The 25,349-nt window shown below is 39.9% G+C and overlaps 1 protein-coding gene across 2 annotated transcripts; it reads left to right on the top strand.

Moving 5' to 3' along the window:
- Positions 1-2,237: 2,237 nt before the first annotated feature.
- On the top strand, positions 2,238-24,470 carry LOC125389032 (von Willebrand factor A domain-containing protein 5A-like). 2 transcript variants are annotated; one of them, XM_048417435.3, is made up of 21 exons: positions 2,242-2,367; positions 3,095-3,174; positions 3,389-3,480; positions 6,106-6,161; positions 6,276-6,478; positions 6,760-6,982; positions 7,099-7,274; positions 7,501-7,615; positions 12,245-12,414; positions 12,645-12,733; positions 13,110-13,254; positions 13,573-13,652; positions 15,547-15,661; positions 16,304-16,468; positions 16,744-16,844; positions 17,084-17,337; positions 18,868-18,966; positions 19,075-19,179; positions 19,667-19,797; positions 22,863-22,989; positions 23,504-24,470. In XM_048417435.3, the coding sequence occupies exons 4-21, from the start codon at positions 6,119-6,121 to the stop codon at positions 23,587-23,589; spliced, it is 2,427 nt and encodes an 808-aa protein (XP_048273392.2). In that variant the 5' UTR covers positions 2,242-2,367; positions 3,095-3,174; positions 3,389-3,480; positions 6,106-6,118; the 3' UTR covers positions 23,590-24,470. The 2 variants fall into 2 exon arrangements, with proteins under 2 accessions (XP_085544737.1, XP_048273392.2); XM_085688611.2 differs by lacking the exons at positions 15,547-15,661; positions 16,304-16,468; positions 16,744-16,844; ... (4 more) ...; positions 22,863-22,989; positions 23,504-24,470 and having other exon boundaries at positions 2,238-2,367; positions 13,573-13,656.
- Positions 24,471-25,349: the final 879 nt, after the last annotated feature.

The raw sequence follows: 25,349 nt of genomic DNA, 5'->3' as shown, positions 1-25,349 counted from the left end.
CATATACTCAAAAGACTTTTCATCTTACCACAAGGACACTTGTTCAACCATAATCGTTGCTGCTCTACTCATAATTGCCAGAAACTAGAAATAATCTAGATACCCATCAACTGATGAATGGGTAAAGAAATTGTGGGATATTTAGACAATAGTGTATTACTCAGCTGTTTAAAAGAAATAACATCATGAAATTTGCAGGCAAATGGATGAATCTAGAAAAAAAATTATCCTGGGTGGGATAACTCAGATCCAGAAAGATAAATATGGCATGTAGTCACTAATAGGATATTATCCACTAAATAGATGATAACCAACTCCAAATCTTTAGACCCAGAGAGTTTAAGCAAAGAGAAAGAGGCTGAGGTGGGAGTCTGGACACGCGGATCTTCCTTGGAGTGGAACATAGAATATATCTTGTGGTTAGATGGGGGCTGGAGTAGGAGGTAGGAATAAGATGGGAGGTGCTGGGGAAATAGTGTTGTAGTGAATATAGGGAGAGAGAGAGAGCTCATATTCAGGGCCGTTTGAGGGATGTTATGAAAACCTAGTGCAGTAGAAACGTCCTAAAATATATGAAGGTGATCTTAAGGAGGTCTCCTAATAACGGGGAAGACAGAGTTCTAAGTGTCATATCTTGTCAAGAAACGAGGTTTCCGGTATTCATACTAGGCTTTATTAAATTGTATTGTGTTTTTCGCCAAAGGTAACCTTTGAAAATCCTAGTACAAGCCAGGGTATTTCTAAGACACTGGGATTGCTTTCCACAAACTAGTATCAGTGCTCATTGCCAAGGACAACACCAACACAACTCATTGAACATGGAGATGTCGAGCTGGTGCCTACATGAAGCCTTCAGCCCTAAATTCTAGTGTCTTTGGTGCAGGAAGTTACTCTATAGGCTGCCCAAAGAGAAAATAACCACCAACCCCACCACAAAACCTTTGGCCTATAATATGCCCTGCCTTCAAGATATGCTAGGGCAATGGTGGCAAAGAACTTGTGGGAATAGCCAATCAACATCTGATTTGTCTTAAAGACCACTCCAGAGGGCTGGAGAGATAGCTTAGAGGTTAAGAACACTGACTGCTCTTCCAGAGGTCCTGAGTTCAATTCCCAGAAACCACATGGTGGCTTGCAACCATCCGTAATGAGATTTGGTGCCTTCTTCATGTCCAGTAAGCATACAGACAGACAGAATACTGTATACATAATAAATAATAAATCTTTTTTTTTAAAAAAAAAAAACCACTCCACAAGATGGAACCCATACCTGACACTTCTTAGGTGACCGAGAACCAGAGACTAAATAGCCCAAAGTACTAGGGCAAAACCAAACTCTCCTGGTATAATAAAAAATTTAAAAAGGACTGATAAAATGACTCTAAAAGATATTCTGCTACATGCAGAGACCAATACCTTATTCAGTCAGAGAGAGAGAGAGAGAGAGAGGGAGAGAGAGAGAGAGAGAAAGAGAGAGTGAGAGAAACTATCTAGTACAGTTAGGTAACAATATTTCTACCTTTTATTGTTGACAAAACACAAATTCATACATCATTGCCTTCCATATATGCATAAATATATACCTAAAATATATGTATTTAAAATGACATGTTTCTCTTTAAAACCTTGATCGTCGAACTCATTAAAAATTTTATATGTAAGGACGAAATCATGCATTCTTTTAGAATCAAGTTTGGATTTATGATTAACTATAACATTCTATTTGTTTGCATGTATTGTGCCATAAGTGTTCCCGAATTCTGTTTCTTATAACATTTTTGTCACATCTGCTTTGCAGAAGATTGAAGTCCCAGGCTGTTTTTCCACTAGCCTGGAAGGAGAACTCTGCTTACCCTGCCAGCTTCTGACTTTTGCTGTTAGATACTACAGCTAGCCAACAGTGAGCAACAGCACCAGATGTGATTGCTACCCAGATGCTGTTCCCCTTTTGAGGCAGAGTGTATGCCCTGGACCCATGGTTAACTGGAAATGGAAGCCTCAAATTTGAAAAGAGAAGCACTGACATAAAGTCATTGGTAATTAAGTCTGCCATAGAAATACTCCATTTTCATGCTTTTATTTTTTTGGTTTGTTTTTTGTTGTTGGTTTGTTTTTGTTTTGTTCTGTGATTTTTACAGCATTTTCACCTGAAAATCCAATTGCTTGCTTTGCCAGCCCTCTGCAGAAGCCAGGCAGAGGGAAGCAGCAAGCTGTGAAATTCAAAAGCGATTCTCTTCTCTGCAGATGCTTTAGTCATGGTGTTGCTATGTTACAACAGAGCCAGAGAAGTGGGCGTGTCTTCCAGGAAAATTAATCTGCAGCTGTTTTCACTTTTCTTGACTCGCAGCACGAGGATTTCTGGGGAAGGTGAGTGACAGCCCAGTAGGTTCTGGGACCAGATCCCAGTCCCCGCGCTAGAAACACTCTGCCCCACCCCCATACTACCCCCCACCCCTCACCTAAAGACTGCCTTCCCTTCCCCCTTCCTCCCAGGCCCTGGAGGCCCATCCTCTTTAGGGGCTTCTTCAAACTGCAGCGAGTAAGTAGTTGTGGGAGATTTCTGCGCCATCGGAAGTTTAGGGGAAACGTATCAGGCTGCAGGAATCATGTAATCGTCCAATAGCCTCTAGCAAACCCTTTTCCCTGTCTGTCTGTCTGTTTTTCTATTTGTTGTTTCTGCCCTTCTCTTTTTCCCTCTACTTCCTTAACCCTTTCCACTCCTTTTTTCATTTCCGAAGTTCCTTTCTTTTCAGTCAGCTAAGTTAGCAGTTTTATGGAAAATTGTGCTGTGGGAAGCACAGCTTTAAGCCTCTGACCACAAAAACTGCTTGGAGCACTGAAGACCTTATGGAAAACACAAAAAAAAATCTCAGGAAAACTGACCTTTTTTAAAGTAAATTCTCGGGTACTGAAAATCAAGAGCAGACAAATGTATGTTGAAATGTTGCCCCTCCCCCCTTTATTTTGTTTTCAAGTTCTGCTCCCTAGTCCAGGTTTCCTCCATGGTTAGCTTCTAGCTTCTGGATTTCCCATCAGCCAACTGCGGGGGGGTGTGGCCAGCTGTTTCTTCTCACTCCCACCTCTGTCATTGCAGTTGCCGTGCTCAGAGGGTCCATACCAGAGCAGATCCCGGCTCAGTGAGAAGCCCTCCATCCTCCAGCAGCATCAGGATCGGTACTTCCAGCCTGCTCACTCCTGGGCATACAGGGCCCACCACATACTCAGAGCCACTTTTCTCATTTTTTTTCCTGGGAGATAGAAGGAAGCCTTCCATATCAGACTGTTTATATGAGAACGGGTGTGAGGGAGGGTGAATTCCCGAGGTGAGGGGAATTTACTCTGAGGTTGGCTTCAGGAAATACAGGGGTTTTATTTTGTTTTTCATTAGGTGATTGTGCTCTGCCTGTCTCCTCTCTCAGCCACTGCCAGCCTGAGATCTCTGCTGTCAGACAGTCCATCCTTCAGCTGAGCTGCTCCTGGGTGAGTCTCCTACTCCGATGCGTCCTGTTGCTGTTACTAGATATTCTTATCCCTGGCTTCAGGCCCTTTTCTGTTTCATTTAGTCTCAGTTAAAGAAAGTCCCCTTTCTCCGCATCTTTTCCTAGTTGCTCTGTGTTTTCATATACTCTCATCTGTTGCAATTTGCTATCAAGTGACGAATCATTTTAATAGCCAGGCTTTATTCCCCAGCTGATGAAGAAAAATGTGGAGAGATGAGCCAGAGTCAGAGCTGCAGATTTATGTGTGTGTGTGTGGGGGGGGGGGGGACTGGGTATATCAGATGTGTGATCAGCATGTCGATTGCATGTTTTCTTCTCTCTCTCTCTCTCTCTCTCTCTCTCTCTCTCTCTCTCTCTCTCTCTCTGGGGGGTGTGGGTGTGTGTGCATGCTCACACACTCTGTATGCAAAGCAAATGCTGTATCAGTAAGATACATCACAACTCAGAATCTATTTGAAATTGTAATTTTAATGAGGATACTTAGCCCAGGAAAATCTTTCTCAAGTGCTTCAGAATCCTCGAGGTGGGCTTGTGCCACAAAGAAAAACTGGTCTCTCAACGGCCATTATTTTCCTAGCTGGTATGTCTCAGGGAAGGGGAAGGTACGTGAATCATCTGCCCTGGCGCCAATGCATCAGCATCAAAGAACCAGTTGTCCTGAGCATGCAGTGTGCTCCAAGGAAACATACCCTTCTTAGTGCCTGCCATGCAGTGTGGGACACATTTTGTCAGGGCTAGGGAAGGAAAACTAGGGGGTGATCATGTACAGAATTCTCTCACGGAAAATTTCAGGCCCATGGTTAGTGTTACTGGGAAAACAGGGTTTACCTTCATGAGTTTGTAGTCTCTTTAATAAAAGACTTTGGTAGCAGATTTAGAAGGAAGCTCAAGGACAGTTATATTAGAGTTGGAGGACAAAGAGAGGCCCTTGGTGCCTTTTAATTTATGTATGTAAATGGCTATAGGAAGGAAAGGTAGGCCTTTCGAGAAACATCTAGAAATCCCATAGTGTGAAGAAAAGCATGCTTAGGCCTTGTGTTGGTATAGAAAAAAGACACAAAATAAGTCAAAGAAAGAGTTAAAACGTTTTGAATTAATATTAATATTAATATTCACTTAAGCCAGCAGGTTCTGAGGGCCTGTGTGATGGGAGCTCTGTCAACTCCACACTGTGGGAGAGCTAAGGGGGTGCTAAGTTTATTATCTCATTAAGAAGACAGTTGTTCCTCCTATCTCCTCAACTGTCAGCTTTCTGGAGAGGTTCCTGGCTAGGTGATTGACAGGCCCAACTGGATTAATGCTTAAATAAAGGAAAATCATATGTAATGTATGGCTATTCCCAGTGCCAGAGAGAGAACTCAGATTTTTTTCTTTTGATCCGAATAAAACACCTTTCCTTTAATGGCCCCCAACAAAGTCCTGGTACCTCCATCTTTTCATACTGCATGTATTTTTAATCCTAAAGTAGGGTCAAGTTCCTGCTTTCCTTTTTAATGTTACCAGAATATGGGTTTCAAGATCAGCCACGAGGAAAGGGTCCATCCTTAATAAACTTCAAGGCTGTTCAAATCTGGGTAGCTACCAGATTCTGAGACACAAACAGTCTATAGACTCTGTGATAAAGCCATCATGTAAATCATAATCTGGAAGCATGTACTCTGTCTATCTTTTAAAAACATAACATAGGATATCTTTTTTAAATATTATAATATTGTAGACATAAAATTAGAATATCCGTGTGTGTGTGTGTGTGTGTGTGTGTGTGTGTGTGTGTGTTTGAGACAGGGTTTCTCTGTGTAATAGCCATGGCTGTCCTGGAACTCCCTCTGTAGACCAAGCTGGCCTTGAGCTCACCGAAATCCTCCTGTCTCTGCCTCCCTAGTACTGGGATTAAAAGTGTGTTCCGCCTCACAGCAGGATACACTAGTTTTAAATTGAGGCTGTGTTACATTATAATATTTCATATGTATATTTTAAAAAACCTTGGAAAGAAAACTGGTGATGTGTTTGAATTCTGACCTCCAAAGCAACTCACTCACAAGGAGTCTAAATGCAGGCATCTCTTGGATTACATACAGGTCTCTGAACTGTGTGAACCAAATCAAAAGCTCAGATGTTCATTGAAAAATAGAGGCTGTAACAGCAGGAGCACTGCTAACATCTGTCATCCTGGAAAAATGCCTTGTACGGATCTAGTCTAGTTCCCTAGTCTAGGAAGCACATCCATGTGGATTGACATATTTATATGCTGGTGCTATGGCTCTCATCCTTTTTTTTTTTTTTTTTTTTTTTTTAAAGCATATTGATGTTCAGAAGAGCTAAACTTACCGGTGCCTGTTCAGTGTGTTTATATGTATTGGTCACACTTTAGAGAACATGCAATTGAAAACAGCCTCAGAGAGTTTCTGTTTGTGGGCACCTCAGGATTTCCAGATCTTCCCATCTGGGGTGCCCTTTACTACAAATGTATTTGCTATTTCTGTCTCCATTACTCCACATCCCTTCTTCCTCACTCTTAAACTGCTCCTCTGCATGTCTGCGGGTGTTGGTATTTGAATGGTTGGCTTTAACTATTTATGATACCGGATAATATGTCTTTCCACAGAAACAGTGTCAACATGGTGCGCTCTAGTGGCTTACTCACTGGTGTAAAGGACCCAGGTAAGCAAGAGTTAAGAGTCTTAATGCCAAATTCTTTAGAATCTAGACGGGTCTAGCCTGTGGGTCTGACTCTAGCAAATCTTCTGGAACTACTGAACCCTGGTCTTTCCCTAGTGGCACTGAAGAGCATTGCTGTGACTCTGTCCATCAATGACTTTGTGGCTGGTGTGTCTGCAACCTTAAATTACGAGAATGAAGAGAAAGACCCCTTGGAGGCCTTCTTTGTGTTCCCCATGGATGAAGACTCTGCTGTCTACAGCTTTGAGGCCTTGGTGGATGGGAAGAAAATTGTAGCAGAGTTGCAGGACAAGTATCAGGTCTGAGGGATGTTTCATTGTCTCTTCTTCTTCGTTCCACAGAACGTTCTCTTTAGACCAAATACAACAACATAAAAATTTCTGTATCAAATGTTCTTTCTTTCATTTGTTTCTAATCTAAATTATTTGAGACATAGATAATTAGTCACACAGAGTGTAGCTCTGCCAGTGGTAGCACCCATCAAAGCCCTTCGAAAACAGTATTGGCTTTATGTACATCCTATCTGTTTATTAGTTTCATCTTCGTCTTATTTTCCCACGCCTCCTGTAATTCCTCGTAGGCTCACAAAAGGTATGAAGAGGCCCTCTCTGGGGGATTCCAGGCATACCTGTTAGAAGAAGACAAGTGCTCCAGAGATGTCTTCTGTTGCAATGTGGGGAACCTGCAGCCAGGGTCAAAGGTGGCACTCACCATAAAATATGTGCAAGAGCTTCCTCTGGAAGATGATGGGGCCCTGCGTTATGTGCTCCCAGCAATCCTGAATCCCAGGTATCATCTCTCTGGTGAGTACCTCTCAATTTTGGACACTTGTCTGTGGTAACATATGATTGGAAAGTACTGTACTGTTTTGGAGTGCTAGAAGTGATGACAAGGAACAGAATTAAGGTTCTTTCTGTAGAGCAATCTGTGGACAGTTCCCTGGATCTGAAGACCCCAATATTCCCTTTGGAGGACCTGCCATACACGCTCAGCATGGTTGCTACCATCAGCTCCCAGCTTGGGATCAGGACAATCCAATCCAACTGTCCCTTGAGTTCCATTGACTACATTGGAGAGAACAAGACCTCTGCTCAGGTATATAGTGTCAGAGTTGTCAGTCTTTCGTGCTTTTAGCACCTGGTTCTAACTCACCCTTCCTAGATCCTCCTCACTTTCTGGGCTACTGCCTCTTTTACCTACCCTTTGTCCTGTAACTCTTTCCATGCTGCTCTTGGAAGCCTATAGTCCTAGATTAGATTTCAATCACTGGAAACGATCAGTGGCAGTTGTACCATGGCTTCTCTGTTGGTCTCTTTCTCAGGTTTCCTTGGCTGAAGGACACAAGTTTGACCGGGATGTGGAACTCCTGATTTTCTACAGGAAGGTGCACAGCCCCAGTGTAGCTGTGGAGATGGGGATGCCTGAAAGAGAAGCAGGTATTTTCTTCCTCACTTGTAAGTCACCATCTAGGAAGGAGGACACTCTGTCTTAAAACTACCCTCAAAAATTTCCACTCTGATTTTTCTGCCAAGTGACCAGGAAAGCATTATTAGTATGAAATACTGAAAGTCTTTACACTTCTATAACCAAAAATAGATTAACAAAGAATAAGGTAATTTTGTCTTTTAGACAAACTTAAGTCCATTAGTAAATAGTTGGAGAAAGAATATTAACAATAACTCAAAAAATTGCAAATGGTGTAAACATGAACTGTGAGCAGTCTTGAAAAAGACACACTTCAAAATAGTTCTATGACATTTTCCATCCTCAAAAGATCCCACATGTTCAAATTTGATAATACCTCATGCTTCAGAAAGTATGTTGAAAAACCAGGCCCATGAGGACAACCCTAATGAAATTCAAGGGTCACAAAACCAAATGTAAAGTGAAACCAAAAGACATGATTCTGGGATGGAACTTGTAGTGGGATAGGAGTTGTTTGGTAGGGGATGCAAGGGAGGGTGGAATGAGGAGTGTGACCAGGATGTGTTATATGCACATATAAAGTCATCAGAAATAAAAATTAGAGAACACTAAAAGTATATATGTTGAAATTTTCTTTTTTTCCTTTTTGAAATTATTTTATAAATAATACCAATCAAAATTCCCACTTCCTCCCCTCCTCCCACTTCCCTCCCGCTCCCCCACCCACATCCCCCACCTCCAGTCCTAAGTGAGAGCAAGGCACCCTGACTTGTGGAAAGTCCACGGTCCTCCCCTCCCTATCCAGGCTTAGGAAGGTATGCATCCAAAGAGAATAGGATCCCAAAAAGCCAGTACATGCAATAGAGACAAATCCCAGTGCCATGATCATTGGCCGCTCAGTCTTCCCCAATTGTCAACCACATTCAGAGGGTCCAGTTTGATTCCATGCTCATTCAGTCCCAGTCCAGCTGGATTTGGTGAGCTCTCATTAGCTCAAGTACACTGTCTCAGTGGGTGAACCAATCCCTCATGGTCCTGACTTTTTTGTTTATATTCTCCCTCCTTCCGCTCTTTAACTGGACCTTGGGAGCTCAGTCCAGTGTTCTGAAGTGGGTGTCTGTCTCTGTCTCCATCAGTCAGTGAACAAAGGTTCTATGGTGATATTCAAGATAGTCATCAGTCTGACGACAGGACAAGATCAGTTCAGGAGCCCTCTCCTTTACTGCCCAGGGTCCTAGCTGGAGTCACTCCATGGACTCCTGGAAACCCCTCCAGAGCCAAGCCTTTTGCCAACCCCAAAATGACTCCCTCAATAAAGATATCTCCTTCCCTACTCCCATACCTGTCCTTCCTCCATTTCACCCATCCCACTCCCCCAAGCTCTCTGCAATCCTCCCCTTCTCTCCTCTCTCTCCCTCTCCCCTTCCATCTACCCCCTGCCCCGCCCCCATGCTCAGCAGCAAGATTATTTGGCATTGCAAGAGAATTTGAATCAGATGTATTAACATTCATTATAATTTAGAGAATTCAAATTTTTGAAATCTTAAGGAAACACATGTAATATGCAGAGGATACCCTGAGCATTTTCGTAATATAAAATGTTAGTAAATAAGAAAATATCATAGGGATAAAATTTACTAAGCCTTCAATAACATGCCTTAAAGTGTACTTATTAAAATAATACTCACTGCCAAGTTGAAATAATTTAGAATAAAAATCCCCTAAAAATGCAAAGTGAAGGGAAAGTAACTCAGAAATATCAGTCTACCATATAAAGTTGGTACATTAGAAAGAGTAATCTGTAAATGTAGAAAATACGAAAGTATTCATTGCCGTTAAGCTGATACAGTTTAGCTCTTCAACAAATAACTTTTATCAATTGAACACATCAACATGTAATCTCATGTGAAGTTCAGTATTTTTCATATCAAGATAAATATAAACATCAGATTTTAGCTTTTTAATTATCTTAAATGCTAAGTTGTGAGTCTTCCTGATTATTCAGTAAATCATTGCTATCTCTCTGAATAGTTTGTTTCCCTCAGGTTTCTCAATTTCTCAAATATAGTATATAAATTTCTCATTACGTTCCTAATAAGTTTAGTCTCTTGATTTGATTTAAGATCTGTCTTTTTCCAAATCTCAAGTAAGTGTATGTGTGTGTGTGTGTGTGTGTGTGTGTGTATTTCCTTGTAACTCTATCAGGCACAGCACATGTCAATCTTTTGTAACCTTGGGCCTTCTTAAGCCACCATCTGTTGTGCAGCTTGGTTCAAAAGATCATGTTGTTTCTGAGATATTTCCCGTGTTGGAGTACTTCTGTGTCTTTGGGGACAGTGATAATCATGGTGATGGCTGGAATTATGATCATGCTTCTTTACAAGTGCACGAAAGATGCATTACTGACAATCATTTTTTAAGCTGATATGTCCAACTTTTGACGATATGACATGGTATCATCATCTTCAAAATTGATCTTGAAGGCCATACACTTGATGTACATGTATATATTGGCCACATTCTTAGTTGTTACTGGCCATGTGCAGCCCATTGGTTAAACTCATATTAGTGTCATCTCAGTCTCCCATTGCTAATATTTGTCTAATAAAGCTTCACCCTTAAATTCACCAATATGTGCCTTTGGGTTTTAATTTGTAATAACCTTTGCAGCCATTTTTTTTTCATAGAGCCAGCAGTACATGCATAAGTTCCCAAGACAATTATAGACAGCTTGTTAGAAGCAATTTCTTTCCCACAGAGTTCTATTTTTTGTTTGTCTCTTAGTTGATACTGCGCTATACTTTTAGTGAACTCTTTCTTTAGGAGCCATGAAATATTCCATTGGTGAGCTCATATTATTTAAAAAAAAAGAATCTATCTCATACACATAAAACAAAAAGCTGTTTCTGCATTGCATGTTTTATATCCTAGGGTATGGATTCTGTAAAAATTATCTTTCCATTAATATCCTATCAAATCCCTCCTAGGCAACACCTAATTTACTATGTTATTCACTCAATTATTTGAGTATGCAATGGATAAGAGAATAAACTAAGCCCAGGTCTATGATCGTACTGAACCACAGGCCTAGTAAGAATTCATACTTGCCATCCCAGATTCACTTTGTAATGATAATACAATATAATTGTGTAGCTTTATGTGTTCTCTAAGCAATTGTTCTGGGGATGCAATAACCCTCCCCTTTTCAATGAACTTATATCTCACTGCTGGTTTTTCAGTTCCAGAATCAATTATTATTAGGTTTTAAATAAAAAATTTTCTATATATCAAATATATATATATATCAAGTATATATATATATATATATATACACACACACATGTGTGTGTGTCCTTCAGACAATTATTCAATAAGGTGCTTGGAAGCCAACATCAATCTCGAGGTATTCCTTTCATCTGTGGACTATCAGTGAATACACTATAATCAAAGCAGATAGACTTATACTGGCATACATAATTTTTTATTAATGTTCTCATAATTTTTAACTAAGAATTACATTTATGCTCATTGTCATCATTTTCCAACTGCACTGAGAATTCAAAACATTTTTACTATGTATTTATTTACTTTGTGTGTGTGAACGTGTGAGCTTGTATGGCATAGTGCTGTGTGTGGTGTGGTGTACATTCAGAGGCCAGAAGACATCTTGCAACAGTCAGTCTTTCTCTCCACCACATGGGCCCAGAAGAGCAAACCTAGGTCTTCAGGCTTGGCAGCAGGTACTTTTACCTCTCAAGTCATCTCTTGGGTCCTGCAATTAAAGTCTTAATGATCAATGAAATAAATCCGATGGCTTTGATTTTTTTTTGAGGGCATTCAAATTCCTGAACTGATTTTGGCAAAGGCTCACCTAGGGTGTCTCACCAGTCTGTTGAGGTGCCAGGAAAGGAGCATGTAGCAGCACTGACAGCGCTGTCACTGTTGCTTTTGCATGCCACCTGCTTTCTTCATTTGCACATCTCCTCTACTTTTATCTCTTGAATGGTTATGACACACCTCCAGCCTTTTGCAAGTAGACTGCTGAAAAGAAAGAAAGAAAGACAGAAAGAAAGAAAGAAAGAAAGAAAGAAAGAGAGAAAGAAAGAAAGAAAGAAAGAAAGAAAGAAAGAAGGAAGGAAGGAAGGAAGGAAGGAAGGAAGGAAAGAAAGAGGGGGGAGAAAGGGAGGGAGGAGGAGGAAGAAGGGTGAAAAGGAGGAAGGGAGGGAGGGAGAGAGGGAAGGAAGAAACAAAAACAGGGTTTGGGCTTGAGTCTTTCTAGCTCACTGTTCTGTCCATAGTGAATGAATGTGTGAGTGTGTGTGTGTGTGTGTGTGTGTGTGTGTGTGTGTTTTGGGGAGTGGATTCAAGAGCCTTTCATGTGTTAGATAATCACTTCAACTGAGCTATATTCCCTGCACTCTTTTTAGTCCTTTTTTTTTTCCCTTAAGAAAGGACATCATTTGTTTGCCTAGATTGGCCTTGGACTCATTCTGTAGCTTAGATTACCTTGAACTTGCAATTTTTCTGTACTAGTCTCCCATGTAACTGAGATTTAAAGCCTGTATCAGCAAAGTGTTCTTGGGACTTTAGGATTCTTGAGTTTCTATTTGTCTTACGAGGTCCTTTTCCTTTCTGTCTAGATAGTCTGATGGGCGCTCCTTCTGCAATGGTGAGTTTCTATCCAGATATCCCAGAAGTGGAGACTGCAACAAAATGTGGAGAATTTGTTTTCCTTATGGACCGTTCAGGAAGTATGAAGAGCCCTATGAGTAGCCAGAACAGGTCTCAGCTGAGAATAGATGCTGCCAAGGTAAAAGCAGCGTCTGTCTTTCCCATGAACAATTTGCTCACAGAGGATGAATCTGTTGGGTTCATTTGGGGTGTATTTGAGATGGAGTTATGTTTTTTGTCTGAGTTCTCGGGCTTGCCTTGAGTAGTTGGAATAATGTGGCCTGACGGCCCACAACTTCCACCGCTGTACCAGGCATCTGTGTATGTGTGTGCCTAGTTACTCTACTCACCCTTCCTTCTCACCTTCAGGAAACACTGATTCTGCTACTGAAGAGTTTGCCTATGGGCTGCTATTTCAACATCTATGGATTTGGATCCACCCATGAGGCATTTTTTCCGTAAGTTTCTAGAAAGAGAGTTCAAGAAGGTATACGAGGGTTTCCAAGATAGGTATGAATTCAGTAAGTAGGAATACTTGCTGCCCAGTTTGGCAACCCAAGTTTGAGCCCTATGACTCACATGGTGGTTGGAGAGAATCAGTTCCTACAAGCTGTCTTCTGAACTTCCACATGTATGCTGCCACATGCCAGTGCAGGCGTGTGTGCACACACATACACAAAATGTTGTAAAATCATATAATTTTAAAATAGGTTGGTGAAAAGTTTAACTAGGTGTGGGGGAGTTCAGAAAGGACTATTATTTGCTGGGGTTTCTCAGCCCCCCTCTGCAACTTGATGCTGCCATCTCATGACCACATGTGCTTGCTTCTTCCAGGAAGAGTGTGAGGTACACTCAGGAAACCATGGAGAAAGCAGTGGAGAAAGTAAAGCTTATGTTGGCAGATCTGGGAGGGACAGAAATTTTAACACCACTACGGAAAGTTTTCAGGAAACCCCCTATTCCAGGGCATCCCTTACAGGTAAGAATTAGAACAAGGCTAACAGAAGGGGTGGAGGGAATGAACATTCTCAAGAATACATGTCCTGGATTGTCAGTGCAAGACTATGGAAATACTGTATGTATTTCAGGCTTCTGCTGTATGGGAGAGGGGCACTGACCCTGGGCAAACATTCTAAATGACTGAAGAACACTGGAGATTAGAAATCTCCTGCCTGTTTTTTAAAAAGGCACCAGAGACTTTAATGTAAATGAGTTGAGTTGTTTTGAGTTAAGTTCTATTCTCTTAATATGAACTTGATGCTGACCTCACGGGTGTTCTGCTTCTGGTTTTGTGCAGGTCTTTGTCTTCACTGATGGAGAAGTTGCTGAAACTTTTAATGTAATCAGGGAAGTTAAATTCCACAGCAAAAGGCACAGGTAAATGGATAGTCTCATTTCTACTGGGAAAACTGAGTTTTAGCAAGGCAACATGTAACTAAGTATTACCTGATACTAGATACTTTTGACAATGATTGAAAATTTTGAGACTTACTAAGTGATATTTATTTTCTTTTACACAACTGAAGGCAATGTTTCAATAACATCAATTACATAGAAAACTAATTTGCTTATTTTCTTTCTAAACTGACAGCAAATAGATCAATGGGTCATTTTACTTTCCTCTTTACTTTTTCTTTTATCTCTAAATATTTTATAAGAAGTAAAACATGTAGAAATCTGCCCAAACCATAAGTACTGTGGCAAATGAATGCACGTGAGCATATTGTGTAACTCCTGTGTGGGTCTAGGGCCAGAATAAAATAGAATAAAATATCCTTCCTCAGAGTATATGAAGCTTTGGCAGATGAGCATTGCTAGGGTAGGGAAACCAGTTTGTTTCATGGCAGTGGCCACTGGCAGGTTGCCCATGTGCAGTGAATAGTCCTACACTGGTGATCAATACTGGCTACACTCATTGGGCCATAAAAAGAGAACATGGAATTAATAGGGGTACTGGCTGGAGCAGAGTGTCAACGAGGACTGCTGCAGGTAGTGAAGTGTGAACGTGATCAAAACATATTATGCATATTATATATGCATACTTGAAGCTCTCAAGGAATGAAAGGGAAATATTTATAGATCTTCTCTAGTTTTCTAGTGATTTAGAAAACAGTAGCTAGCATTTCCGAGAGCAGTGCCACACTGAGTATTCGAACCTATGCTATGTATTTAATTCATGTAAGTCACACTTACTTAGCTATTTACTTATTAAATAGCTAAACGAGGGGACCAATTTACCTTTCTAAGTTGTATATTTCTTTCTTGAAAATGGAGAAAGTAGTAGTATTTATTAATTGGTTTACTGTGATTGTTGAGATAGTAAAACTATATAAGCATCAGGAATTATCTTGATACAATTTAAGTATCATGAAATTTTGTTATCACTGTTTTCATTAGCATCTACATGAAGTACTTTAGTGAGTTCTAGGCAAGCAGTCTAACACTAAAAGCTCTCATTTTGATTTTATCCACAAAGATAAATTATAGTAGGTCCAGATCATCGTTGAAAGATTTCAAAATTGCACTGCAAAGATCATGGTGGGCTGTGTTATATAGGATAGGAAACCCCAGGCAGTTCCAGGACCAATCATTAAGATTTGGTCCTGAATTCTGAATAATGTAGAGCATTAATCTCAAAACTGGTGTCACTGTGAGCTGTGACTTATGGTAACCCAATATAAAGAGACCAATAAGCAGTCCTAATCTACAGTGTGTTGATTTACAATGGAAATTGTTTTGTGCCATCTAAAATGCTTGTTTTACCAATAATGTACTGTCTGTGTGTATATTTTTCTTCTTGGGAAATTAAACCATGGATAAATCAATGCTTGTTATGCATAGATTTGGGTAGAATTAGAACTTGCCCTTACAAGGATGGGGGCATACTCCTTACCCTGACATTCTCCCACCAGATAAAACACTATGCAGTGTCAGGAAGGTGCTGTTGACATGATATATATACATATATCATTAAAGAGAAACAGTATATTTAGACAGATTAGTTACAGGGTATGACTTTGGACAGATTTTTTTCATTTTTGTGCTCTAGATCTTCACATGAAAAATGAAATATGAAATTATCTCAGAAGACTTCAGATAGATAAATTGTATCATAATTGTGGAATATTTTTATATTTCTTTGAAATAGAACATATTCAGTGAATGACAGTTATTCTTAGTACATTATAATTGTATAATTTTTGATAATAAAGCATTAATTTGATAATGCTGATCAAGTTACACCTTTGTCTCCATCTTCTTACATTCACAGGTGTTTCTCATTTGGTATTGGAGAAGGAGCCTCCACCAGTTTAATCAAAAACATTGCCCGGGTGTCAGGGGGCACTGCAGAATTTATCACAGGCAATGATAGGATGCAGTCCAAGGTGGGGGGCCCACTGTGTATAAAGAGTGGATAATATGGGGCATTTCTTCAAGAGCTGGTGTTCAGCTTACCTGATGTCTTCAATATTTAGCTCATATCCTTAGTGGGGGAAATTCCAGCCTGTGGAAAGATGTCACAATATAGTATGTGGAAAAATGTTTCTAGTCCTTTTAGGCCTAAGCTCAGAGATGCACTGCTGAGCGTGAGGATTTTGTTTTGAAACCAGAAACAGACTAAGAGCTTTGGTTGTCTTGCCTAAATATCCAAGTATGTACTTCAGGACCTCTTTTAGTGTTATATCTAACCATCAATGCAAAGGAGAAGGATCAAGTGTGTTACGTATAATAAAATCAGTGAATTCCAATCAATGTGCTGGTTTCTTAGTATTTCCAAAGAGAAGCCATCTTCAGACATCGGTTTACGCATCTGTCTCACTGATAACAACATCTTTTCTAAATCTTTCACATTTATATGTTAACTTGAAATCACAAAGGAAGAGCAGTAAGGCCATCTCTCTGTACAGCAGTAGGAATTAGACATAATATTCGTTATGGTTTATGATCCCTATGTACTGTAAGTCATTAGTAACACCAATCACTATCATTGCTTACTTACACTGCCTCTGCCCTTTCTCCTCCTGCAGGCTCTTAGGTCCCTAAGACGTTCTTTACAATCTGTAGTAGAGGATATCTCTCTGAGTTGGAGTTTGCCTCCTAACCTGTTTGCACACATGCTATCTCCAGAGCAAACTGTTATCTTTAGGGGTCAAAGGTTAATCATCTATACCCTACTGGTTGGACAGATACCGGTGAGTGCACAATATTAATTAGTTTTTCTTCTCGATGCAGCTACTGCCCTAGCAGATTAAGTAAATAAAGTAGATAGTTTTTTAACTTCAGCAAGTTGTTGTATTGACTAACTGGAACTGGCCAAGCATTCTCATCATGCCAGGTTTCTGCTCCCCTGAACATGTGGTTTCTACAAAGAAACTTGGATGTGTTAAGCTGGGCGGGGGGTTGCAGCTTACATTCTCACCGTCTTCCTAGTGATTCCTCTCTTTTATTTTTCTTCTCTAATTTATAGCAGGAAGAGGCTACAGGTGAGGTCTGTCTCAAATACACTCTTCATGGCAAAAGTTATGAGGAAAAGGTGACATTTTCTCTACAACCCAAGGCTGATGACAAGTGAGAATTCTGTTTTATTTCCTTTTCTTTCTTTCTTTATCCCTGTTCTCATTGATACCTGAATTCCTTCTCTTTACCCTGAACCCAGTTGTGTCCCTACAATCATGTTTTGTTTCTTGCCCACTTATTTCCTCTGCTTTTCTCTCATAGTCCCTTACTTCTGTGATATGTAACATTTAAGATCACCAACTAAAAGGCATATGGGTTTCTGCTTACTCTCAAAATGTTTTTCCTTTCAGCCTCACTGTTCATCGTCTTGCTGCAAAGTCCATGATCCAGTCCAAAGACTTTGGCTTCAGAGAGACAACCCTGGTACTTAAAAGAGATGTGTTGGACATCAGTTTAGAGTCCGGAGTCATGAGCTCCTTCACAGCCTTCGTTGCCATCAATAAGGAGCTCAACGAGCCAGTCCATAGGCCCCTGGTTCATAGGGAGATTCCAAGGCCAATTCTCTTGGGAGGTTCCTCTACCAGGCCAAGAACTTCTTCTGATGGTAGGTTTTATCCCTAAACACTTTTATAAATAATGAGTCTTGATGTTCTGAGAATAGTATGTAAAGAAAAAATTTAAAATATCCTCAAGTTCCACTATATGTATTGATATATATATATATATATATGTGTGTGTGTGTGTGTGTGTGTGTGTGTGTGTGTGTGTGTGTGTGCGTATTTGTGTATGTATATCAATTGGGAAAGATATTTGAAACCAGGTGTTGAGAAAAGAAATAAGGAAAATTTAAAATGTCAAAAATGCTTATAAACCTTGATAATCAAAAGTAAAAAGCTGAAGGTGATTTGTGGTTTGGATGACTAGATTGTTAAAGGACACAATGACAAGTAATGACTGAGACAGTGTGAAAGATGAAGGAGAAAAGGCATTGAGTAACAGTAGATTTGAAAGAGCCACTGAGTACACTTGTAAAATGGGATTCTCAGAGAGAAATATGATCATTTGTTCAGGATAAGGGTTTCTTTAAAACAACTAAAGACTATCATGGTCTGGGGAACTTATTTTAGCAATGCTCATTGATTTCTGAATAAAAATTAAATGGATAGACCTTTGACTTCATTCCCAAATTAGGGTTTTTGACAGATAGGTGTAATAAAGAGGAAATTACTGATGAGAATTTAAGTAATTAAGTGTGTGCAAAATATTGACTTGAATAAAAAATAAAGGTGATAGGGAGGAACACAATGTTAAAGGGGAAAAATAGAAAAACAAAGGATTTATGTAGTGTAAAATGTGGACATAGACTAAATATAATAGTCACTAAGTTAAAACACTACACACACACACACACTATATATATATATATGTTAGCATTTTATATATATTACATATGTAAATTCTAATTAATTGTTTAAAAATAGACCAATGCTGAATGATAACAAGTTTGTCATGAGTGAGGAGGTTGGCACTGAATTAGAATAGAGACCAGTACCTGGATTTGAGGAAGTCAGGTCCAATTACATTAGGATGTTTCATTTCAACTTGATGACAGAAGTCGAAATGGGTTGGAAGTCATTAACCTGAATTTCAGATATATCAGTGGATCACAGGAAGTAACAAAGAAGGCTCAAACGTGAAGACAGATGGAAGGTAACACAAATGAGGAAGGAAGTGTGATGATTTGGGCCAGAAGAGCTTCCAACACCTCTCCTTAACCCTATCCTTACTGATACTGTCTATGGCAAGGACATCTGGGGAGTGATAGCAATGATATGGAAGAATAAGTTTACCTCGTGTTAAGACATGGTAGAAAGGAGCTCCCGGGAATGAACCAAAAGATGGATGAAAGATTATTTTCCTTGTGTGTTGGGAGTTTCAAAAGGAAGAAGGTAGAATGTAGAGAGGGTCAGAGAGTGCACAAGAAGAGAGCACATGGGAAAAGAATGAAATACATAGGTGCCTATTAAAGCTAAGAAGATGGTGCTTGTGTCTCAAATTGTCAGAGTTCACCATCTTTTTCAGCTTTGGGGACCATGAATGCCACAGTGTAAAGGTTTGTACTTGTGCCTTTCAGGTTTCCCCAAGGTTTTACCCTGCTCCAGTGGTCCTGTATCTCAGCCTCCGAGGAGCATACGCACAGGTTACTGTGCAGCCATGGCACAAATGCCCGATGGTGAGAATCCTTTAAGTTCAATGTATCATGTGGTCTCTACAGCCTCAGTGAGCTTTTTTTCCCAGGGACATTGTCTTACCAAGGTTTGTTTCTCACACGTCCATCTAGGCGCACCACCACAGCCTCATTACAGCCAGAGGATGAAATGCGTGATTCACACAGATACTCGCCCTGAGCTGCCCAACATACTCAGATTGCACACTTACCAACAAGGTGAGCAAGACCTTATTTTGTTTCTTTGATCTATGGAGATTAAAGTCCTAGGCTTCCAAATCTCCCTACCAGGAAATCTACTGGGAGCACTTGATAGCAGGTAAGATTTGGTCCAGTACCTGTATGGTTCAGCCCAGCTCCATTGGACTACAGTATAGGATCTTTAAACCTCTAATGGGCTCCAGGGTATCTTTTAGATTAACAAACCCCTCTTTACCATCTACTCCTACATACACTTCCTGTAGGCAGGGCCTCCATTACTGAGCTGACATCTTATTTGGTTCATTCTACCCTGGCCATCCTTTCACATGTTGAGCTTGAAGATATTTCATGAGGATATCTGAAGGCTGGTTTTCTGCAGCACTCTTGATATTACGTGGCTCTGAATTCAGAAAGCCACTCAGGTAGGGAAAAAACAAACAAACAAACAAACAAAAAAACCCAGTATAATTCCCAGCACTTTATATCTTTTCTTCTCTCCTTAAAGGGAGTATGGAGCATACTGTTGCACAGCTGATCCTTCTCCAAAATGCAAATGGTTCCTGGGATATGAATGAGGATTTAGCCAAGGTTCTAGGTGTTAGCTTGGAAGACATAACGGCTGCACACCCTACTGAGGTAAAATCCAAATAAAAATCAAAGAAATTTCTATTTGTTTTTATTATTGCTGATAGTAAAAATTTTCATAAATCAAGGTCTATTTATGATAGGAGACTATGAAGTGATATGGACTAGACTATCATCTAGTATGCTGAGATTGATAGTTTTTGTGATTATAATGGCACTGTAAGAGCAATAGACTAAAATTAATATCAAGTCCATTCAAAGGGTAATAGACGACAAAAGAAACCTCAAATCCTTCTCTACTTCATTCATATTTTATTAGATTCTTACATATGTATATGCCAGTTATTTTAGCTCTAAAAGTAAAAATTATCTAGCTAAGCAATTAGCATACATGCTGTTACTTGTTCCTCACATCAGTCAAGTAGAGAAGTTTTCTTTTGTGTTGATGTTTATAGATGAAAAAGGTGAATATTACAGACCCTGTCTGCCAGTGATGGGTAGAGCTACAAATGATGTTAAGTCTGTGTCTTAAGAACCCTTAATAATAGTACCATTATGGTTTCACCTTCAATCAAAGGATATGGCCTACTTTACTCAAAGTTTATTGAAGTCAAAATAGGCTGACCAATTAATTCAAATGTGTTGAATTATGGTCATGTGAATAAATTACGCTGAAAATTATAGGATAACTTGATAAATAATCTTGCTGGTGAGAAATTCTTGAAATATAGGACAAACAATGAAATATAGCAAAAAAAAACGAAGAATAAATTTTATTCTGAATAATTCCTAAGCCTGGAATGTGATGAAATAAACTTCCCTTAGTGTCTAGCCACCTTGTCCAGCACAGATCCACTAGCGGCATGTGGCTGTGATGTCCCAACATGCTGCACTTGAGTTTCACTGTGGCTTCCTTTTCCATTAGCCACATAGCTACTTCAAAGAACCAGTACCAAAATGCACATAGCACTTATTTAGTTTGAAACTACATGAGCAACTGAAGGATACAGTTCATGGGTATTTACAGCTCATGCTGGGCCACTCCAAGACCCTTCAGTCTGAAGCCCTCAAAACAACAACAACAAAATGCTAAAATTATTGTGATGTTTATTTTTAATTTTAAAAAAATGTGGGTATTTGAAGATTTCAAAGAATGTGCCTAGTCTTGGGTTTTTATACGAAAATGTTGTTTTAGAGCAAAGAATAAAAAGGGTAATTTACAAAAATTAGAAAGATGAAGATATCAAGAAATTTTAGCACAGATTAATTGAGCATAGCACATGTGAGACGAGCATCCCCTTTGTGAAGATGGCAACCAGGCCAACAGAATGAATAGAACAAGAAAGCTGGTGTATAATATTTGAGTACAAGAGACCTTATAGGAAAAATAAGTATCTGGATCAAGTAAAACCTCACTGAAAATTTGTACCACTAAATAGTGAATCTATTTTAAATTGTAATATTTTTAAGTATTTGAATATTTTATTTGATTTTTTTTTAAATCCACCAAGTTCTGCTTTTTTGTATGTCTGTATTTCCAATGGAGATTCTTATGAACATGTGGGCCCAAATGTGTTGGAGGAGGTTGTTTGTTGGTTCCTAGCCGCCAGGCTACCTTAAACCCAAAATAATCACACAGAAACTATATTAATTAAATCCCTTCTTGACACATTAGCTCTAGCTTCTTATTGGCTAACTCTTACATATGAATTTAACCCATCTCCATCTCCATTAATCTGTGCATCACCATGAGGTTGTGGCCTACCAGCAAAATTTCAGTACATCTGTCTCCGGAGGCGGCTCCATGGCATCTCTCTGACTCCTCCCTTCTTTCTCCCAGCATACAGCCTAGCTTTCCCTGCCTAGTTCTGTTCTTCCCTGCCATAGACTCAAAACAGTTTTTCATTCATTAACCAATAAAGGCAACATACAGACAGAAGGACCTCCCCCCACGACAAATGTCCTATTGATGTGTGACAGAACAAAGAGATAAGCTATGCAGTAGATTCTTGATGGGAAAATTTATAGAAAAGCAGGTCTGGGTTCCAAAATTATTAGATAAGATAATCTCGATTTTATTTCTTAAAATGACTACAACATATAGCATAAGTAAAAGCAAATATAGATATTGGTTCTTAATTCTCACCTATACAAGGAGAAGAAAGACACAAAGTGTTGCCAGAAGTTGCCTGTGAAACCAGACATTTCAACTGGCTGACACACATATCAAGATGGTTGGTGGAGGCCACAGGCTGACCTGTAAAGCTAAATGCTTAGACTGTGACCAGTGAATTTCACAAATATGTTTACTTCTGGGTGTGGCCATTTCAGAGTATACTTTAAAAACTACTATGATCTCTTAGACAAGGATAGCAAACCTGGCATTCTTATGCTTCCTTGAGCAGCTTCTCTAGGGAGGAAACAAACTAACAAAATGACATCATTCAAAGAGGACAAGATAGCTACTTCTGAATGTAGAGAGTCACACTAAAAGCAGGCATGCTCATCGACTTGCTGAGTCTAAAAACTGAAACTTCAAGAAAAAGTAGACAAAAGCTCATGGGTGATATTATTTTACTGAAATTTTCAATTCACTAATGTAATTAGTAAAAACTCATTTGGTCTTTGATCTCACCCCTATCATTCACTACACTAGATAAACCATTTCACTTTTATGTGACATTTTGTTGCTGTTGTTGTTTTGCAACTATTCAGTTGACATTTTTTTTTGTTTGTCCCTTCATGTGGAGAAAGAAGAAGATGATTCTTGTAACCTAAATATTTTATAAAGACAGCTTTTTATGTATGTTCTTCTCTGGGCACAGTGGGACCGTGCTCTTCAGAGGTGTTTAATGGGCTCCTATGACTGACCCAGTGCTTGCACTGGAATAAAAACTAGAGACTTTTCCATCCTAAGACTCACTGGGTTGTTAATCTGACAACCAGGCAAAACATCTGACATACTAAATGCATGTTGGGCATAGAGGGGAACCAACAAACTCTATGCAGCAGCAGTTTGCGGGATATGGAATGAGGAGCAAGTGAAGTTCTGTATGTGTTCTCTTGAGAGACGTCTTGCTCCATCCTGGGCATCAGGGAATTTACTATCTGTGCAGGTACTGGAGCCCTCGGCTTGGGCTACAATGCTGGCTGTGATCTGGCTGCACGCCAATGGCAAAGAGTTGAAGTGTGAGTGGGAACTTCTGGAAAGAAAGGCTGTGGTGTGGCTCCACAACAATGCAGGTAGGAGCACAGCCCCTACCCCTTTTCTTTCTCCTTTTGGAAGTCAGCTACTGTATCTCGAGGCCTGGCAGAGAGTGAGCCCAGAGGCCCCACATGCACCTCCCCCTGACTGAGAGCTTTTCTATTTCCTTAACTTGTCTTTCTGTGGCAGAATATGGGTGAAATGTGTCATTGGGGGTGGACAGAGATGAGTATAGGGGGAAGGGACATAGATGGGGAAAGAGAAAGGACAGAGTGTAACAGTAACTGTCCTTTCTAGCTCAGTACTGAGATGAATCTCAATAATCCTGGACTGAGAACAGATACTCCTTGGGCATTTATTGTCTCCCTGCTGATGAAAGTTCTGAGTCAGAGTAGATAAAAAGCAAATTGGGTTACACAGAAATGGAAAGCCAGGAGGAAAGATAATAGGGATGAGGGTGATGACTGGGGACACTGGGAAAGGTCAAGAAGAGAGAGAGCTTCCTTCCTAGCTGCTATCCCAAAGCCGTGACTCTTGTTCTCCTCCTCACAGTTCGTGGCTTCACCAATCTTATGCGTACTGCCAATAACTTGTTGAAGACATCTGTGAAATCCTCGGTCTTCACTTTCAAAGACTGATGCTCAGGAGAAGGAACTCTTTCTTTCTGCCTCCTGCCAAGTCCTTCACCTTCTCGTCTGCTGAGATGAATTTTTGTCCTGAGTACTTGATGGCCAGTGTCTTACTATAAAAGTGAAGGATGAGCATACTGCTTCAACTGTCTGTGTTCTAGCTCCTTCTGGATATAAGTGTCAGTGTCTGTGTGTCCCCTCTGACAAGCACTGGTAGCCATAGAAACTGTTTCCTATTTTGGAGTAGAAGAGAACATGTGCATGTAGTGATGGGTTTCCAGGGTTACACTCTGGTCTAAGGACTGTGGCAGTGCTGCTAGAGAAAACCTGGATTAAATAACTTTCTTCTTTATCTCTTTCTTGCTCTCCTTTCTTTTTATCTGCTTTATATATATTCAAAGATGATTTGAGCTTTCCAATGCTTGAAAGAAGTTGGAGATAAATTGAAAGCCAGCTTCAGGGGCAATGTAACTTCAAGATCACAGAGACTCGAGGTTTACATTTTGCCCATTGTTACCACTGGGAGCATTCTTGATGCCCCCTTATTGTTACCCTGGCTCCATACCTTTTTTTTCCTGCCTAAGTGATTTGAGTTGAGTCATATTTGTAAATAGATGTCCATCCCTAACCATTGATCATCCTGAAAGAAGTTGGTAATGAAGTCCTTAGAACTAGCTTCAACCCACTAGGTCCATGAGCCTGGTTGTGGCCTTATGTACTCAGAATTAATGTAGGTTGTGCTGAGACCTGAATATAGTTTTGTTTTCAGCCCATGAAGAGTGGGGTTCTTCTGATCTCTTGAACACTTACTTTTCACATACCCTATCCTAGTAAATGAGCTTATTCACCTACCTGTTTTACCAATATTAAAATGTCTATTTGAACTGTGACTTTGCTGTATTGGTCATTTGTTGATTGACTCAGTGAAGAAATTAGTTTTATTCGCCCATTTTCAGCACCAACATTTTGCATGTGTCCACTCTTCACACAGTGTATGTTAATGCTACACTGGGGAAGGGGGAGGCACAGTTTGTACCTTAAGCCAGATTGGACTACCTATACTCAATAAACCTATTTTAAAAAGCTAAATTAATGGTAGGAAGTGGAATAAATTATTTATTTAATGTAGTTACACTGAGAAGAGGGAAAAGAGACCCAGAGAACCTCCAAGCCCAACTAGCCCATGATTTTCCCAAGTTGGATTTTCCCAAGTTAGTTATCTTAAGCGTCCTCAAGAGGGGTTAAAATTGAAATAAAGGGCCAAGGGCATGCATATATAAGCAGTCCTTGTCACGGTGTGGTGGTACCCATTATTGAAACATCATTGTTTGGGTTTCAGTCACATCCAGTTAGGTGGTCTAACAAGTTGTTAGAACTATGAGACCTCTTTCCTGGAGACAATCTTCCCCTCTAGCTGTGCCTTTTCCTTCTTCCAGCATAAGATTTGTAGATCAGTTCCTATTTCTTTGGGATCAGTTGTTTGTTAGTCTGACATTGAGATTGGGAGATATATGTCTCTTTAGGAAATCTTTGTTTCTTTCAGGCCAGTTACACTTTTACTATATTTCCCTATATCTGTTGGCAGACTATTTTTTCCAATTAAAAAGCTACTTATTTTGTTTTTCCTTTTGTATATAAAATTGCTTGTCTGCATGCATGTATGTGCACCACATGTGTGCCTGGGGCCTACAGAGGCTAGAAGACAGTGTTAGATTTCCCGGAACTGGAATGAAAGATGTAGGTTCTCAGAATCAAACCCTGGTCAACTG

The sequence above is a fragment of the Myodes glareolus genome, chromosome 4 (genome assembly GCF_982192425.1).
Source record: "Myodes glareolus chromosome 4, mMyoGla1.1, whole genome shotgun sequence".
NCBI lineage: Eukaryota > Metazoa > Chordata > Mammalia > Rodentia > Cricetidae > Myodes > Myodes glareolus.
Note: the sequence above shows the minus strand (reverse complement) of the source record. Positions and strands in the feature narration are given on the sequence as shown.

What these genes read in the sequence shown, in the direction of transcription:
- LOC125389032 (XM_048417435.3), top strand. Translation starts at nt 6,119, where the DNA reads ATGGTGCGCTCTAGTGGCTTACTCACTGGTGTAAAGGACCCAG. An exon ending in TTCCAGGGCATCCCTTACAG is followed by an intron (nt 13,255 to 13,572) that starts GTAAGAATTAGA and finishes GGTTTTGTGCAG; the next exon opens with GTCTTTGTCTTCACTGATGG. An exon ending in TACTGGTTGGACAGATACCG is followed by an intron (nt 16,469 to 16,743) that starts GTGAGTGCACAA and finishes TCTAATTTATAG; the next exon opens with CAGGAAGAGGCTACAGGTGA.